Source organism: Triturus cristatus, chromosome 8 (assembly GCF_964204655.1).
Source record: "Triturus cristatus chromosome 8, aTriCri1.1, whole genome shotgun sequence".
In the NCBI taxonomy this organism is placed as follows: domain Eukaryota; kingdom Metazoa; phylum Chordata; class Amphibia; order Caudata; family Salamandridae; genus Triturus; species Triturus cristatus.
In genome coordinates, this window is record NC_140591.1 from 1,126,549,505 (window position 1) to 1,126,569,522 (window position 20,018).

General features: G+C 47.7%; 1 protein-coding gene across 1 annotated transcript in view; it reads left to right on the forward strand.

Annotated features, from left to right (window-relative positions):
• RFX8 (regulatory factor X8) overlaps window positions 1-20,018 on the forward strand; it is an 816,960-nt gene that overhangs the window by 710,406 nt on the left and 86,536 nt on the right. The window contains exon 14 of the mRNA XM_085620509.1: window positions 8,269-8,555. Coding sequence (XP_085476635.1) covers window positions 8,269-8,555 — 287 coding nt within the window. The remainder of the gene's footprint in view (window positions 1-8,268; window positions 8,556-20,018) is intronic.

Here is a 20,018-nt window from a genome sequence, read left to right on the forward strand (position 1 = left end):
TTGGTGTGGGCCGGAGGATGTAGTAGGGTAAAATTAGACATACTTAAATTTGACTTGGACTCTGGGGAACTGGGACCTCCAGACTTCAGACTCTATTACTTTGTGGGGCTGTTACAATATACTGCACAGTGGTGCTCCAAAGGTCATGACATGGAAAAAGCATTGTTGACGAACTGGGGCAGAGGACAGAATTCCCAAGATATCTAATGATGGGTTCACAGACCCCTAGGGAATGCCCATTCATAATCCGGGAAGTGACGGTGTCCTGGGAGCAAGCCGTTACCTGGGTTATCCGTAGTGCACCATATACGTATTCAAAATGGTTGCAGGGGTTTCACCAAATCCAGTCAGTCATGGATATCACAAAGTGGTATGAGGGGGGATGCACAACAGCTGGAGATTTATACATGAACGGGACTTTCTTGTCTTCTGATGAGGCAAGGTAGTGGTTCCAAGTTACTACAATATGCAAAAATGTCACCCACAGTCCGCGAAATATGGACCTCATTCCCGGATGAGTCGGCAGGGTCACACATGTTAGCATTATTACTTAACCTGGGGTCCACTAGAAGGCTAATCTCACGCATCTATAAAGCTCTGAAGGAGGACCGCACAGTTGGGACCTCCATGACAAAAGATCGATGGACAGCGGATTACCGATCCCGCTCACTGAAGGTGTGTGAACAATAGCGTTTGTGCAGGTACGAGAGGTAGCCAGTAACGCAAGATTCAAACTCACTCAGTTCTACTACCTACACAGTACCTACCTGACACCTCAGACTCTAGACCACTTCAACCTGGGTGCCCCTCACATTGCCTCCGATGTGGTACAGATCCTGCAACATTCATACATATGACCCAGACCTGCATCTACCTGCAACAGTATTGCCAACAAGTAATCCAGGGGCTCCGCACAGCCACAGCGGCCAAAATAGAGGTGCCATTTAAACACTGACTACTAGGATTCCTTTCTACACCAAAAAAGGTATTACTCATAAGACACAAGTTTGCACTCCAAGGCCTAGTCCTGGCGAAACGACGTATTGCCATACATTGTACGAAAACGATCCCCCAAAATTGGACCGATGGAGGACAGACATGCAAGAGTGGGGGGTGGCAGAGGAGGGCCACCAGCAAGTGATACATACAGACGAGAACGCAGAGCATGATCTAGAAGGATGGGGGCACATGCTAGAGGGATTGCAGTTACCAGACGATCCAAATGAGTGGAAGGAGGGCGCAACACCGTTGTCACATCATACTACCCCCACACCGAACACAGTAACTGAAAATAATTCCAACTCTCACACAGAAATAGCGTTCATTGGAGAATAGTAAAGATTACTCCTCTGTTTCATTGGATTAATAATGATGGCTGTTTGATAGCTTGCCCTAGAAGACATATATATGCTATTTATGAGATGGAGTTCCATTGCTAGTCGCTGGCGAGGTTTCCTGTTCTTTTTTTTGTTAATTCATTTCTCATTCTAACTGTAACTAAATATTGCTGCACATATTTCTCCTGGGCGTGAAAGACTTTTGAGTACTACATAGCGAATATGCACCCACTGTTGAAACTATGAAGCGAGAGCACGGACGCTCAAATAGACTGCTGTGATGTAACTTTAATGAATAGCGCCTATGGGCAGACTGTAATAACAATATGATGAATATGTCCTGTAATAACTGTGCAGCGCTGCAATCAAAATACGTTTTTAAAAAAAAGTTTTTTCATAAGTCCAAGAAATTGTATGTAATCATTTAATGTTGCTGAGGTTTTGATTCTATGTAAAGCCAAAATGAACCTTTATTAAATAAATGCCAAAAAATAAACATAAACTGAACCTACACTCTATAATTTTATAGAAGCCCGAAAAAAAGAGCAAGCTACCATCAACTATAAATAGAACAACCTGTCACCCAAAGTGCACCCAAAATTTGCAAACAAACCAAAAGAATGTACGACATGCTACAATTTAAAGTAAACCTCGTCATAAACAACAAAGGAGTAAAACACTTAGGAAAAAAAGCATATTATAAAATAAACACTGTGAGAAGCTGGCTTAGTATATGGTGCACACTTATGTAAGTGTAGCACCCTGCACTAATCCAGACAACTCTTATGGTGATTTTAGTGCTCTAAGACAACCTTAGAAAGCTCTCTAAGTGGTAGCTGTGGAGAGAAGCCTTCGGGCTCAGTCCAGGAGGAGTGTAAAGCAGCTTGTTTTTCCAGTACTTATTCTTATGGTATAGGTTACGTGAAAAAGAACCACACAGTGTAGTTATAAAAAATATATATTTATCATTAACACTCACTAACACAATGTAATATCTCGTACCCTGAGATATAACCACCATACACACAATACTTTGTGAATAGAATACGTAAGTAGCACAAATACACAGTGGTCTCCAGGCCTGTATCAAGAATGGACCTAAAAGACGTAGAAGAGCCGGGGACCAAAGGAACCACCCAAGGTGGGTATCTAGAAACTCCACGGAGGTCATGTGCAGAGTGGGAACACAAATGCGTGCTCAATAGAAGTCAATGGGTAAGTCGTGGTTGCATTTTTAAAGAAAAAGGACCCTTCTCAGCGGACCCTGAAGAAACCTTGTGGAAGATAGAAGGTTGGTGAGTCACCCCAGCCCTGGATACCCAGGGAAACCAGGATAGCTACACCAGGGAAGCCGGGTGCATAGGTGCAAAGTGACGTCGGAAACCACCGTCGACCGCAACAGAGGACTTCAGTGAAGATTCTGCTGGTGAAGAAGGCATAAGAATCCAGTGGAACCCAAAGGTGGATTCAAGATGAGAGGTAGAGGGGACAGGGTCTATGCCACTCAGGAGCGACAAGGAGACATGAAAGACGAACGCCCACTGATGTCGGAGATGCAGGAGAGTTGACGGTGCCCTTTAAATTGCAACTGTGCGGACCAGGCGATGTTGTGGAAGACTAGGAGCTGCTCATGAGCTGTCCCACGTCGGATGTCAAGAGCTAGGGGTCAGTGTACGGCAGGGGCACAAACAAGCCTTGGCAAAGGCACCCAACGTAGTTGTAGAAAAAGGTGCAGTTTCGGACCAGCAAGGTCCAAGTGACTCACCACGAGCAGGTAAGTTAGAGCAGACCCCAAGCAAGCCGGGGGCCCACTGGAGCAAAGAAGACCCTCGAAGGGACCCACAGGTCTGAGGCACAGGAGTCTTAAGAGGACCGTGAGCAGCTCACCAAAGGATGAAGGCCCACAGTGCAAAGGATGCGGTGCAGGCAAAAATCTTGGCTGTAGGAGATGCTTGAGGCTGGAGCTTCTTGGAGCCTGAAGTTCTCTGGAGGAAGAAGTCAACAAGCCTTGGCAACGACAAGTCAACGCGGTTCAGAGGGGTTCTGTTCCAGCGGTTCCGACAAGAGATACTGGCCTCAAACTCGATGAGAAGACAGTACAGGCCTTAAGGGAGTTGCAGAACCACCACCTGTGTTACTGAGCCTTTTGGAGTCTGTGGGAGTCCAGGATCAGCAGACCGGCCAGCTGTGTTGTGGTGCCTGCAGATTCAGGGGAGTGAGTCCTTCATTCCAAGGGAGATTCCTTTGGGTATCTTGGACGTCCACATGACCTGGGAAGAACCTGTATAGGGTACGGACACCGATGTTGCAGCAGACTTGCAGGACGACGAGACCAGGAGCAGCAGGAGTCTTCCCAGTTGCAGTCTCGGTTCCCATTGACTGAAGCCCAAAGTGCCCAGATGGTTGAAGTGAAAGTGGTTTCAGATCTGAATCTTGGCACATGACGGATCTAGGGACCCACCCACAGGTAAGCCCTTAAGTACCCTGACAAAAGGTTTGGGATGATTCAGTGGTCCCTCTCACAGTGGGGAGGATGCTCCCATTTCCTTTGTCGAGTTTTGCGCAGAGCAGAAGCCATCAGCTCCCTGAACTTGTTTCAACTGGAGTATGCAAGGAGGGCACCAAATGTGCCCTTCAAAGCAGTCTAGTGACGCGGGTAAGCACCCCAACCCTGTCCCAATACACTAAGGGCCTTATGTAGGTAATTTCTATTTACCGATTCCTAAATACCGAATTTTACCGATTCGGTATTTAACAATCGGTAAATAGAATGTAGGTAAAAAATCGGTAAATTTTACCGATTCGGTAATATTCGTTATTACCGATTCGGTATTCACCGAATCGGTAATAAGGCATACCTTCCCATTCATTCCTATGGGCCTGGAGGCCCATAGGAATGAATGGAAAGCCATACCGAATCGGTAATAGGGGGAGCATATTCGAGGGTGGCAGGGTGTCACATTGACACCCTGTTGCACCCGTGAATCGTGCATGTGTGCACATGTGGCGCACATACATGCCCTAAGGGCATGTATGTCTGCCACATGGCACTTTTAAAAAAGCACAAAATTGCTTTTGAAAAGGTATTCGGTATTTACCATCAACTTGTAGTTGGTGGTAAATAACGAATCCTTAAACCAAAAATGCACTCACTTCAGTGCTCCCTACATAGGATTTAAGGATTCGGTAATTTACTGATTCGGTATTTTACCGATTTCTTAAAATACCGTTACCGACCGGTATTAGCCCACCTACATATGGCCCAAAGTCCTTCTGAGAGGTAGCCAAATCTCCCTGTGACAGGAAACCTATTGTCCTGTCTTCACCTTCTCAAGCTTGGCTCAGCAGCAGGCGGGCAGAATCATGTCTCGGGTCAGCAGCAGCCTTAGTTTGCTGTCCAGGTCTACAAGACTGGTACCAGTAGCACTGAGGGCCTCTTGGAGGAACATTACAGTCCATGGAATCATACCTTTCACACCGGTTATGGTGTGGGGATATGATTCCAACATGTTTGATCCTACTTAGCTACAAATACTAACCTGCAAAACTCCCAAAGATGTAGAACATAATCTTAACCAACATAACAATTAATTTTTATATACATAATAAACATAGTATTTGATGACATCAGTCAAACACTAAAAAGAACTCCAATTTTAAATGAGACTATGTATATTATTTATATAAAACAACCTAAACGTCACCAATCAAAAACCTCAAACAACAAACTCAATTTGTTGTAAAAATAATTGCAACACAAAATATAAAGTACCTAATATTATCCACTTAACACTTACATCAATGCTAAAATATAACGTTCCCCATCCAAAACAAATAAATTAAATATGACTTACTGTCCTGTGCTGCAAATCATCTTCTGTAACCCAATAGTCAAAAAGTATAATCCACCAAAAACTGGAAAAATAGTTTCCAAAAACCACAAAAAATGCAAAAAGAAAGCCAAATCCAATAGAGATCCATCAAAACAATACAGTGTCCAGGAATCCTACATGACCCAAAAAAAGGTTTACAAAAAGAAACATTCCTGGAAACCCTAAAAAAGGAAACCAAAGTAAGAAATATTTGTTTACTAGAAACCAAAACAGATCCCCTTAAAAAAATGCTTAATCCAAATGTCCATAGGACACTTTTGTAAAGAAAAACCCTTCAAAGTAAAACAGAATACCCATACTCAAAAAACAGTGCAATAAAAAATTACATATACATTGCATTTAATCATCAAAAAACAAATAACATAATATAACATAACACATTGATACATTACTAAAGCACTGTACTAAAACCTCAAACAATACACCAGTGAAAGACACTACAATGACTACAACTAAATCTACTAAAAACGCACAATCAACACTATAACTAACCTCTAGAACTCCCCCTACTTCCCCACTCTCAAAATCCATAATAAACCTTTAAAAAGAACATAACTGTTTCCATGAACAGCAGCACCTTCCTTCGACCTGGATCCCAGAAAACAACCCAAAAGTTAGACAAATAGACATCAAAATAGAAAGTAGCAATAAAAAAATGTACGCTAAATGAAACAAAAAAAAAAGACTTCCTCCCCATAGAAATAATTAGGGATATGTTAAAACTGTTTAAAAAATGTTTTCAGAATTTTAAAAAAGTTCTTAAACATGTAAAACATGTTAACAATGTTTTTAAAAATGTAATGTATAAATTAAATAATAGTATAAAAAAGTACAATGATGTATTGTATACTGAAAAAGCTTATGTAAAAATGATTGTAAGAATATGTATATGAAACAACTAAATTAATGTTAAAAAATAGAAATAAACCCTGAAAAGTTTACCACATATAAATGCTATTTAAATATGATTGACAGTGTTTTTTTAAATATTAAAATGTACTATTTATTTATGAATATATAAATGTTTTTATACCATAAGTATATATGGAAAAAATGTACAAAATATATATTAAATACACTTTGGGAAAAAATTATATAAATAGAAATATTTATCTTTATTGTATGAAAATATGTAAATAATAATGTTATTTATTGCGAATATACAACCAACTACTTTTTTAATTATCTTCTAAACATTACTAATTAATTAACATAAACTACTCTTACTACATAGAAATACATTTTCACAAAGGAATTTAACACTAAAAGGGTTAAATTAAATATTCCCCCTCCAACGTAAACCATTTTGGAGAAAGTGTTGGACACTAAAGGGATTACATTTATTATTTCCAATCCATTCCAAACCAATTTGGGGAAGGTGTTAGACACTAAAGGGGTGACATTTACTACTCCCACGCCAAAACAAACCAATTAGCGGAAGGTGTTTAACATAAAGTGACAACTTTTACTATTACCACTCCAGTCTACATCATCTTTGGAAAGGTGTTGGACACTAAAGGGGTAACATTTACTATTCCAACTCTAATCTAAACCAGTTTTTCAGAAGGTGTTGGACACTAAAGGGGTCACATTTATGATTCCCCCTGTAATCTAAACACATTTGGAGAGGTATTGGACACTAGAGAGGTGACACTTACTATTCCAACTCCAATTTAAACCATTTTGAGGAAGGTGTTGGACATTAAGGTGGTGATATTCACTATTCCCACTCCAATCTAAACCTTTTTGGGGTAGGTGTTGGCCACTAAATGTGCAGCATTTATTATTTCCACTCCAATCAAACCATTTAGGGGAAGGTGTTGCTACTAAAGGGGCAACATTTACTATTCCCATGCCAACCCTAAACCCTTTTGGGGAAGGTGTTGGACACTAAAGAGGTAACATTTTTAATTCCCACACCAATTTTAGGGAAGGTGAGGGACACTATAAAATGTAGATGCGCAATCAATGCTCCATAGTCTCACATATGTATTTTTGTAAAATAAAATTAAAAGTATTAAGAGAACACAAAAACCCAAATTAAAAACCTATATAATTAAAATGAAATATGAACCTGTAAACTAATTTGTTAATTTTTATTTAAAAATAAGATATTTTTGTTATTATTTTTTAATATTCCTATCTTTTGAAACATATAAAAAACTAAATACATAGTCCAAATTTAAAAATCATTATATATATATATATAAAAAATATAATTACATAATAAATATAAATTGTCTTACATTTAAATTAATAAATATTGAAATATATATACACTCCAAAAAATATATTATGCCAAATAATATAAATAATGAAATTCCATTATTCATTTTATTAAAATTTAAAAAAATAAACCAAAAACATAATTATAAAAATAAATCTTAATTCATTCATCATAAATAATACATATTTATTCTATTTTCATAATTAAATTATACATCATTTTTAAAATACATTAATGTTTTTACAAAATAAATTTTAAACAACTTATTAACAATGACAGTATAGTCCTGTCCACAATATTTTTGACATCCTGAATAATATACTTGAGACGATATTTTTGTATCACAATATTTTTGTATTCAATATTTTGTCCAAACACCATTTTCTGCTGGTTCTTAAAGAGCACTGGAGTGCCCAGTGGCAGATTAATCAATGGGGGACTGTCTCATGGATCCTCTGTTACTGCCAGATTTGGGGAAGATCCACGATTATAGACATTCACACTCAAGTAAGCGCCCCGGCTGACAAGAGCAATTCAAAGAATGGGCATCTTTTTCGTGGCTAGATCCACCTCCTTGCCATATTTGCCATCGAATGATATTTTTTTAATTTGCAGCAATCTTATTGGGAGATAAATTAAATTTGCCTTTCCTCAAATGAATATCCAAGGACAAAATACCATGTTTCCAGCCCTTAAAAAGTATGCTTGGTCAGATGTATGTGGCTGTCGTATAGAGTTGTTTGACAATCTTGGAGGACAATATTATGAGTAAAACACATATCTACTCCTGTTTTTTTTGTTATAAACATAGGTTCCTGGCATTTGTTGAATGTACTGCTACTCGAGTATGCGATTCACATCCTCCAGACATGTGTTGAGGAGGAGGAGAACGGAAAACCACTAGAGGAGCTGCAGAGACATCATTCCCCCATACAGATAGTTCAGGAATCCACTTACCTTTTGGAGGTGTTTGCCGGCCAGCCTAAAGTGATAGGCGCTCCTGAAGTTACTATTGAAAATAGTAAATGTGAACTTAATTTAAGCAACATTTTGCTCAAAGTCCTGGGATTTTCGGTGGATGCAGCCACTGGTAATAAGGTAACACGTGATGGCAATGTGTTTGTGCAATTTGAATGCCTGAGCATAAGACATTTGTCAAGTCATGTGTTTTTCTGTTTATATGTGTAGCTGTCTAAAAGTAATAATAGGTTTCAATGGCGTAACTTGCCGATAAGCATCAAATGTAAAGTATTACTTGACTGAACAAACAATATTAATTTCAGAGATCCCTTATTACACTGTCGGTATCCTTCACTACTTGCCTCCAACTTTTTGAATTATTGAATTTTCAGCTTAGTTCACAAAGAAATTCTTCCAGTTGAAGACTTGATTTAGGAATGCTCCCAACAATCAATCTGGTAAGACAGTCTACATAGTATTAGTTTCTTAAAACTATTTGCAGAGCTCTGCTGCCTCAAGGAGTTGCAATAACTACGAAAAATCCACAATAAAAAACATGCAGAAAAAACGTAAATAAATTTACATCATTAATGCATTAACCCAGAGCACCATGAAATCATAAATGCCAAGCCTTTGATAGCTGCCTGTCCTCTAGACATGGATGGCCATAAGAAACCACAAACTCAATGGCTTTGAAATACAGCTACTATTTCTCAACGTCAGTCTAAAAACAAACCATTCTCACCCCTTAAAACTTTTTTCATCTGGGGCCTTATATATGAGAGTTGACATGGCTCCTAATCAGGGGTGGTTTCTCTTCGTGGGCAGAAGAGTGTCACCCCACAGCGGTAAACACACAATTATATAAAATCGTAGTTATCATTTTATTATTTTGTGTGCTGCTGGCCATAGCGAGTGGATGGTAGGGGCGGGGCAGATTCCTGCAGATTGCAGGATGACATTGTAGGTGCTCAAGGACCCATGTCAGATTGTCCCAGCTGCCTACAGCCAGCCAACAAAAACTGTAAAACAGCAGAGGGATTACAGGCATAGGCCACCAGCCTCACAAAGAGTGCTGGGTTAGCCTGCTCCAACCAATCCTGCTCCAGGATTGGTTGGATTTGCGGGTCACAAGGACGGAAGTCTTTCCAGTGACAGCTCGCACAGGTAATGCTGTGGGGTGGTGAGGCGGGGGCGGGGTGGGGTAGGGTGTAGTGGAGCTCGACATACGACAGCAAAGATTAAAGTAAAGAAATAAATAAAAAAAAAGAGTTACCTTGCGATTGGCGGTTTTATTTATTTCTTTGCTTTCGCTTTTGCCGTTGTATGTCGAACTCCAATACCCCCACCACGCCCTGCCCTACAGCATTAACTGTGCGAGCTGCCACTGAGTCTTTCGCTTCCTTTCCTGCTCCTCTTCACTCCTAGGATCGGTGCGGGGAGAGGAGCATCTCTGTTTGGAGTGCCCGGCGGCCAGCAGCATTTATTATTGTTGCCAGCCATTACTCATAATTCACAGCAGAATTTAGCTCTGTGCACACAGTCCTTTAAAATGGTAAGTAAATTGGTGAAGCTATGTTTTGTGTCACGTTTCACAAGTTCACATACCAAAACTCATTAAATAAAGGCTTAAGTCTCAAAGGCAAAAGCCTTTTCCTGTACATCACTTAGCATTCAGGGGCAGTTTTACTCAAATTTAACGGAGTGCAACAACCAAGGTTGCTGTGCTACATTTAGGTGCCAATTACGATCCGGTAAAAACCGGGTACGAACCGTCGGACGGAGCATATTCTCCGTCCGACGCGTACCCGGTCGTCAAAATATACAAACATGGAATTACGATTCGCACGGGAACACCATTTCCGTACGAATCGTAAAAAACCCCGACCGAACAAAATAACCTACAAATGCGATCCGGGAAAGCGCCGACCTGACGTCGGGACGCTCGCAGCCTGCCATTCACGAACCAGGAATTACGATTCGCACCGAAGTCATCCCGCACGGTGATTATTTTCCGGCTGCCAAAAACTGCCGGGAAATCAGGACGACGCGAACAAGGACTACCAGTACGCGACGGACAGACAGGACGACGCAAACAAGGAGGACCAGTACGCGACGGACAGACAGGACGACGCGAACAAGGAGTACCAGTACGCGACGGACACACAGGACGACGCGAACAAGGAGGACCAGTACGCGACGGACAGACAGGACGACGCGAACAAGGAGGACCCGTACGCGACGGACAGACATGGACCCGAACCTACGTGTCATCCCGGCCCTCATAGCAGTCGACCTCCTCTACAGGTTCGGACGCAGACGCCGCAGAAGATCAGAACAACTAAGGGAGGGGGGAAAGTGGGGTGGGGTGGGGGTGGCAGGACCAGGGCAGGCCACAAACCCCCCACCAAAGTCACACAGCACACATGCCCTGGACATACCTGACTCCCATGCCCTGGTCACTACGAGGGGGTGGGGGCGTGTCCAGCTAAGCCAGCGACCGCCACAACGGAAGTCCGTCACGACGCGAACCGGCAACACAACCAGACATGTACGTCCCGTACCCACGCCTGAAGAGCGTGGGTACGAGTCATACCACGCCCACACCCATGTCACCCCAACAATGGCGGGACGGCTCGTACCCACGTGGCAAAGGCCTGGGTACGTACCGCACAAGCATCACATAGCGTGGGGACGGATATGTACGGACCCTACCCCCACCCGCGTACGTATGGAGCGTACCCCCACCCCAACAGTGTAAGTACGACCCCTACCCCCACCCCGTATGCATGGAGCGTACCCCCACCCCAACAGCGTAAGTACGACCCGTACCCCCACCCGCGTACTTATGGAGCGTACCCCCACCCCAACCGTGTAAGTACGACCCGTACCCACACCCGCGTACGTATGGAGCGTACCCCCACCCCAACAGTGTAAGTACGACCCGTACCCTCACCTCGAATGCATGGAGCGTACCCCCCCCCCCAACAGTGTAAGTACGACCCGTACCCTCACCTCGAATGCATGGAGCGTACCCCCTATGCAAACATTGTACGTACGACACGTACCCCCACCCGCGCACGTATGGAGCGTACCCCCACCCCAACAGTGTAAGTACGACCCATACCCTCACCTCGAATGCATGGAGCGTACCCCCACCCCAACAGTGTAAGTACGACCCGTACCCTCACCTCGAATGCATGGAGCGTACCCCCACCCCAACAGTGTAAGTACGACACGTACCCCCACCTCGAATGCATGGAGCGTACCCACATCCGTGCATGTCATGAGCGTACATATTGTGAAATTGGAGAGGTGGGTGCAGAGTCCTCCCAGCAGTGCCCTGAGACAGGAGGGGTGGGGGCTATCACTCCCAGCAGTGCCCTGAGACAGGAGGGGTGTGTGCAGAGTCCTCCCAGCAGTGCCCTGAGACAGGAGGGGTGGGTGCAGAGTCCTCCCAGCAGTGCCCAGAGGCAGGAGGGGTGGGTGCAGAGTCCTCCCAGCAGTGCCCAGAGGCAGGAGGGGTGGGTGCAGAGTCCTCCCAGCAGTGCCCTGAGACAGGAGGGGTGGGTGCAGAGTCCTCCCAGCAGTGCCCTGAGACAGGAGGGGTGGGTGCAGAGTCCTCCCAGCAGTGCCCTGAGACAGGAGGGGTGGGTGCAGAGTCCTCCCAGCAGTGCCCTGAGACAGGAGGGGTGGGTGCCTATGACTCCCAGCAGTGCCCAGTCACAGGAGGGGTGGGTGCAGAGTCCTCCCAGCAGTGCCCTGAGACAGGAGGTGTGGGTGCAGAGTCCTCCCAGCAGTGCCCTGAGACAGGAGGGGTGGGGGCCTATCACTCCCAGCAGTGCCCTGAGACAGGAGGGGTGGGTGCCTATCACTCCCAGCAGTGCCCTGAGACAGGAGGGGTGGGTGCAGAGTCCTCCCAGCAGTGCCCTGAGACAGGAGGGGTGGGTGCAGAGTCCTCCCAGCAGTGCCCAGACACAGGAGGGGTGGGGGCCTATCACTCCCAGCAGTGCCCTGAGACAGGAGGGGTGTGTGCAGAGTACTCCCAGCAGTGCCCTGAGACAGGAGGGGTGGGTGCCCATCACTCCCAGCAGTGCCCATGGAACGCAAAGAGTGGAGTAGTCACATATACCATGCCCACAAATGTCAGTAAGGTGCACAAAGACCCTGCAGTACATGTACCACATGTGTGCGAGGCTGGGAGTATACGCATGCATAGCGCAGAAAAGGAAACATGTACACATGAAGTCATGTCAATAGGCCACATACACAAGTACAATGACTACCAAGACTGCCACGAATGATGCAGGTGGAGACATCGCTCAGCATGCATGTGCAAAGGTGAAGGACTAGGTCACACACCCAGCTAATGGACACACAGCTCTGTGCTAAAGTCAGGGGACACCCTGCAGGGAAGAAGTCAGGGTACACAGAGGAAGGAATACACCTTGGGACAATTGCAACATGCAGCAACTGCTTACATGAATGGAGAAAGGTAGCTAACACCGTGTGAGGCACACAGATCCCAGGGTCCCCCCTATGAGCAGCACACTACTACATTTCCCACACACCCAACACATGACCAACACCCACAACCATGTAGCAGCCCCACCAACAGCAATGCCAGCAATGCAGGAGTGTTCCAAGGGCAAAAAATAAATAGCTTTATTCAGCATGAGCAAAAAACTAGTATGACGTAAGTCCAATATTAACAAAGGCCATAGGGCAGTCCAGGAGTCCCAGCTGGATGGGGGACACAGTGGGATGCGTGTCCCCTAGCTTGCCTGCACAGTTACAAGCCGTTGTCTTCCACAGGGGTGAGGGCATCATGTGGGGGTGAGGAAACAGGCACCGCAGGGACAGGAGGGTGAAGGGTAGGCGTCGTGGGTGCAGGGATGGAGGACTCCACCACAGGGTGTGGGGCAGGGCCAAAGGCGGAGGCCAGGATCTCGCTGCACACCTTAGCAAGGTCCTCCAGGGACTCCCCTGCACCCGAAGGAACCACAGGCCCCAAGGAGGGGGGGGGGGTCAGAGGGATGGGTCGCAGCGCCACTGGGAGAGGATGTGGACAGGGGGGGGACTCAAGCACCCTGACCGGGGACCTCCTTGACCGCTTGCGGGGTGGTGTCAATGTGGGGCTCAGGGACAGAGCGGCCATGAATGAGTCCTTGGGGGAGATGTGGCCAGGAGAGCTGAGGGGAGGGAATTTGGAGGGAGTGGATTGGGTGGAATGCGGACTCCCACTCTGGCTGCGTGTCACACGTTTGCCCCCCGACCCAGTGGGTGTGCCTACTGCACCCTGTGTGTGCGTGTCAGGAGGTGTGCGGCGGACCTTCCCTGCTGGTGTGGTGCCTGTGTCTGTTGTGGTGGGTGCATGCTTACGTCTGGGTGTATGTGGGACAGGCATGGGAGTGGGAATTGTGGAAGGAGCAGGGGTAGGGGGTGGGACGTAGCGCTGCAGGAGACCCACTGCTGCAGTCAGTGTGGAGTCTATGGACCTCAGCAAGTTGTGTTGGTCAGCCTGCGATGAATGAATGCCCTCCAAGTATGCCTCCATGTTGTTGAGGACCTGGCTGTGGCCATGGAGGACATTAAAGATCGCAGTCTGACCAATCTGCAACTGCCGCTGGATGTCCACAGACTCAGCATTGGCGGCAGCAGTGGAGACAGGGGCAGGGGGTGCGGTGCCTGGCAGGAAGGAGACATGTGGTGACCGGGCACGTTTGGAAGGGACACGGGCACGTGGGAGGCGGCTGATGCCAATGGAGGGGGCGGTGCCAGATGTAGGGCTGCTGTCAGATGGTGGTGCAGCCACCGCCCACTCGGAGTGATCATCCTCGGACCCGTCAGCTTCATACTCTGTTGTGCCAGTCGACAGGTCCCCGGGTTCACTCTCCACCGCCTCAGTCCCACTCGAAGTGCCAGCCCCGATGTCACCGCTGGCACTGGTGCTCGGTCCCTCCGCGCCGTCTGTGTCCATGTCTCCCTCCGTGTCCCCCGACGATGCTGTGAGCAGGGTGAAGAGACAGAAAGTAATCATACACCTGTATACATATGTCACATGAGTCAAATCTACGTAGGTTACAGTGCATAGCCTGAAACAAAGGAAGAGTTACATCTACAAAACAAGGTACATATGTAGGGCATGCAAGACACAGTTTTTTGACCCACCATGCCATGGAAAAACTATGGAGAGCATGACACAATAGTAAATGAGATGATATGGAATTTTGACTGAGGAGCAAGGCCCTGGGGAAAATCCAGCACTGCATCTGCACCACACAGCGTGGCAGCAAATAGGGATGAGCAGGGACCATAGGCAGGAACTACAGGCACATGCAGCATAGGTAATACTGATAACATGCCCACCCTGACTGGCACACTGCACCTTGAGTGTATGTCCAGGCAAACATCACACACTGGCCAGTCCTAGCAAGGAGATATCAGGTCTTGACATGTCGGACATACCCGCACCACCCACCCCCTACATGAGACAAATCTATGGAGACACAGGAAGCACGTACATCTCTTAGTCAGGGTGAAATACACATGTGATGCAAAACTTCTATATTGCACACAAACTACCCAAGGTGCGGCTGTGCAAATTATCATGTACAAATGGGCAGCATCAGATGATTGCAACAAGACACAAAGGCAATGGCCACCGTGAGTATGTAATAGGAAAATCAGGTCAGGCTGTACAGTGGACACTTGTAATACATCGCACGTCAATATACATGTTGCCAGGGGACAATGGCACAGAGCACAACCTATGCTGTAGACACAGAGATTGTCGACATTCTCGGATTACACACATGATACCTAGGAAAATATGCCCCTGGGGACAGTAGTGGCCACACAACTCCATGCTCCTGAATGGGAATGACTGCAACACACGCTAACATCCCTGCACTATGCCTAACGCACACTCATGCACATCATGTCACAGGCCACCACATGGGACATGCCTGCTGGAAGGCCTGGCACTCGAGAGATTAACTCCCATGTCTGGACTCAGCATTAGTGCCAACTGACATGGAACCCACAAGTCCAGAACTGGACAGGGCACAGGCAAGGTCACAAAACCTGTTACACACCACCCCCACACATGATGCTGCAGGCATTGTACACTTGTAGAAGGTGTCAGGCTACATAACCTTGTGATGGAGTGACTACACACAGACCAGGGAACACATTGCAAGGAGGGGAAGGGAGGCAGGAGAGCACTGCAATACTGTGGGGAACAGGATCTGCACAGCACCATAAACCCTGGAAGTGTATCCATGGAACATTGCACTTACAAATGCTGGTGAAACACAACAAACACACACATGTACCTACCCCCTTCCGGCTGCTGCATCTCCTGTAGACGCCTGTCCAAGTCAGGAAAGACCACCGCCAGCACACGTTTCTGGATGTGGGAGAGACGGCGGCGCCCGCGGTTCTTGTGGCTCTCAGGTGAGTCCCCCAGCAGGACCCGTGCGATCCTCCGCGTCCAGCACCGGATATCCTGCCAGCGTTTCCTCACCTGGGACAGGCGCCGCTTCCGACCTTCCGCACTCCAGCCATATCTGCTCCTTGGCAGAGGCGTCTACCTGTGAGGATGGACAAGTGACACTACATCAATACACCTGGCACATGTCACAGGGACACAGATTAGAACACATTCACTGTTTACAACAAGGCCTAGTATGCATCCAACGCATTGCACCTTTGTCATAGGGACATGATCCTCTGGGGGAAGGCCAAAAGCAGTACGTGCCATTGAAAGGACACAGGTGGAATGAGGGCAACTACACAATCAATGATCCAGGCTCACACTGTGCATCACACCCACCCCTCCTGTCTCAGGGCACTGCTGGGAGTGATAGGCACCCACCCCTCCTGTCTCAGGGCACTGCTGGGAGTGATAGGCCCCCACCCCTCCTGTCTCAGGGCACTGCTGGGAGGACTCTGCACCCACACCTCCTGTCTCAGGGCACTGCTGGGAGTGTTAGGCACCCACCCCTCCTGTCTCAGGGCACTGCTGGGAGGACTCTGCACCCACCCCTCCTGTCTCAGGGCACTGCTGGGAGACATCAGGCATTCCCCCCCCTGGGACCCCCCCTACAGTACATAGCATGTGTGTCACACCTGGACACAATGGCAGAAGTCACAGTCACAAAAAAGGGACACAGTCTGTGCCAGTGGACACTGCACTCACCTGATAACCTGGTCGCCCATACAGCATGGGGTACCGTGGGAGGATCACATCCACCAAAGCCATGTTCTCCTCCAGGGTGAATGGCTGTGACCTCTCCACAGCCCTTGACATGGTTCCAGGGAATCAGTAGCAGCAGCTGGGTCGTGGAATACAGAGATGTGCAGGCAAGTGCTCCCTCATGGGACCTGGCTGCCTTATATCTGCCTTGCTGGCCCATCTCATGCACAGGAGTACAGAGTGATTGGTCACTCACATTTGCATCCTATGTTTCCTCCAATCCCTTCAAACCTAGCAGTCTGTGGGTTCTCTATCGGTTTCATTCTCCTGCATGATGTCAGCCCCACAAACACATTGCAACAAAGTAGATTAATTCCAACTGACTTCTGCTGTGCACCTTCCAGAACAGTTCGAAATTTGAACTTGGTCTCCATGACAACCAGCATGCATGTAGGCCTTAATACTTGTCCCTCATGTGTCCCCTATGTAATTTGGAGCGTCACACACAGGTACGGTGCGTTTCGGGGCCCTAGGGCACCCCAAATGCATTGCAACGGCCCGTACACGCGTGCCTACGTTCACTATCACTATGGGTGTCCTCGCGTATGCGTACTCGTAGTGGTACGGGCCGTACACACGCCTGTACGCTCCCTATCACTATGGGTGTCCTCGCGTAGGCGTACTCGTAGTGGTACGGGCCGTACACACGCCTGTACGCTCCCTATCACTACGAGTACGCATACGCGAGGACACCCATAGTGATAGGGAGCGTACAGGCGTGCGTACGGCCCGTACCACTACGAGTACGCATACGCGAGGACACCCATAGGGATAGGGAGCGTACAGGCGTGTGTACGGCCCGTACCACTATGAGTACGCATACGTGAGGACACCCATAGTGATAGGGAGCGTACAGGCGTGCGTACGGCCCTACCACTATGGGTGTTCTTGCGTATGCGTACTCGTAGTGGTACGGGCCGTACACACGCCTGTACGCTCGCCATCACGATGGGTACACATACGGCAGCACTCCCATAGTGATATGGGAACGTACACAGGCCCTCTTAGCAGCAGTACGGCGGTTTTCACACATCACAGTGGTGATAGGCGGCACACAGGTAGGAATAGGGCGGACATACTTGTCCATGGATGTACATACTTGTCCATGGATGGACATACTTGTCCAGGAATGGACATCAAGGCATCGTCTGTGCATTACTACATGTGTGGGGCACAGGTGTGACAGGCTGTGATGTGGATCATTACTCCTGAGTGGAGAAGGCACCAGATGTATGATGAGATGTGTACAGATGTACTGTGTGACGGTGCAATGTGTGCCAGGCATGCCCTTGACTCCTTTGACATGTGTGCATGTCGTACTGCACACTTGGGGTGAGCGTCACTGGCATGGCACGGACACCAACACACGGAAGTGTCCCCTGATGCCCGGTACAGGGGTTACCACACCTGCCTTGTCACTACCCACGGTGCACAATGTGACTATGTCATGTATGTGTGGGGGCTTCCCATCAGGTTGATGTTGGAGCACCCTCAAAAGCTGCAGCTGTTGCAGCAACCAACATGTGTCTGTGTGTAGATTGACATTGCACACTGTTCCGCACACCATGCCACATGTGGTATCGGATGTGAGGTGCACATGTATGCATGGGACACGGAGTAGCGTGACAAGGACATGTCTGCATCCTCACAATGATTGTGTGGTGAGTCATGACATGTGCACCTGCATGGCAAGGTGTGTGGGCTGTCCTAGTGTAATGTCATGTGACCTGTGGCTCTAGTGTTCCGCTACCAGTCTCTGCAATCGGCATCCTACTTCTGCTGATGTGTGGGCGTATGTCACTCCTGTCTTGCGTCTGGCTGTTCACTTGTACTGGGACACAGCTATTCCCATGGCATGGCATGGGGAGGTTCTCAATCTCCGTGTGTAGCTGGGTCTTGGTAGGAGTGTCACATGGCAGCCATACGTGTCCTGGGCATGTAGCACATACCTGACTCCCTATGTAGCATATGTGTATTGACAGATTAACATGTGCTCAGTACATATGAATTGTTGTCGTAGTGCACTCACTCTTCCTTGTCACTTCCTAATTACTGCAGAGCGCCGCCTCTTGCCCGACCAATTCCGGACTTGGCTGCCATGCGGGAGAATGACAGCATCCGTTGCTACCGCTTCCCCCAACCGTTGATTCTGGAGTTGACGGCGAGACTGGCACCACACCTGCAACCGCAGCACAGGTATCCTACGGCACTGACACCCCAGCTGAAGGTAATGGCTGCCCTACATTTTCTTGCCACGGGTACCTTTCAATATACCATAGCTCATGTTGGTGGCATGTCCCAGAGCATGTTCTGCCGTGTGCTGCATGATTTCTTAGAGGCCATGTTGATTCACCTGGATGACTTCATCAAGTTCCCAACCCCTGAACAGTTGACTGCGGTCAAGCGTGGATTCTATGCCCTGGGAGGGATGCCCCATGTCATTGGGTCCATAGATGGGACACATGTAGCTTTGGTACCACCACACGCACGGGAGGTAGCGTACCGCAATCGGAAGCACTACCACTCCATCAATGCCCTTGTGGTGTGTCAGTCCAACATGGTGATTTCACATGTCTGTGCTCGTTTTCCAGGATCAGCACACGATGCCTACATCATGAGGCGTAGCAGGATGCCTGAAATGATGATGCAGCTGCGCAACGAAAGAGCATGTGTTGTTGGTGGGTACAGTCTGTCTCTCCTGTATTTTGCATTGCCTACCAGCACGACCGCTTCACCAGTTCTAACGATGTCCATGTGCTTCCCATGTAGGGGACGCTGGCTATCCCAACATGCCTTGGCTGCTCACACCTCTCCGCAACCCCATCACGCCGGCCCAGCTCCGCTACAACACCGCCCATGGCCGGACAAGGCGAGTGATAGAGAGGACGTTTGGCCTGCTGAAGAGCCGCTTTCGGTGCCTCCACAAGACCGGCGGCGCCCTCCCATATGCCCCTGCGAAGGTCTGCAAAATCTTCATGGTCTGCTGTATGCTGCACAACATGGCAGTTGAGAAAGCTGTGCCACTCATCCTGGATCAACATGACGAGGACCATCCACCCGTGGAGGACGAAGGGCTTGGCAATGGGGCTAGTGAGGTGGAGGATGTGGAGCCGCAAGAGGACATCCGGACTCGGCTCATACGCGGCTTCTTTGCTTAGTGGTGAGTACCAGTGTCTGAGTGTGCACGCATTGGTCCCCGTGTGGCATGTGTTGTGATGTGTGTGTCCACCTGCATGTATGGCACGTGAGTCAGAGGTGTGTGTGGGTGTGTCACTGGAGTGATGGTAGCAGTGATGGTTGTATTTCCCCAGTCATAATTGTGACCTAGCATGTTGTCATCC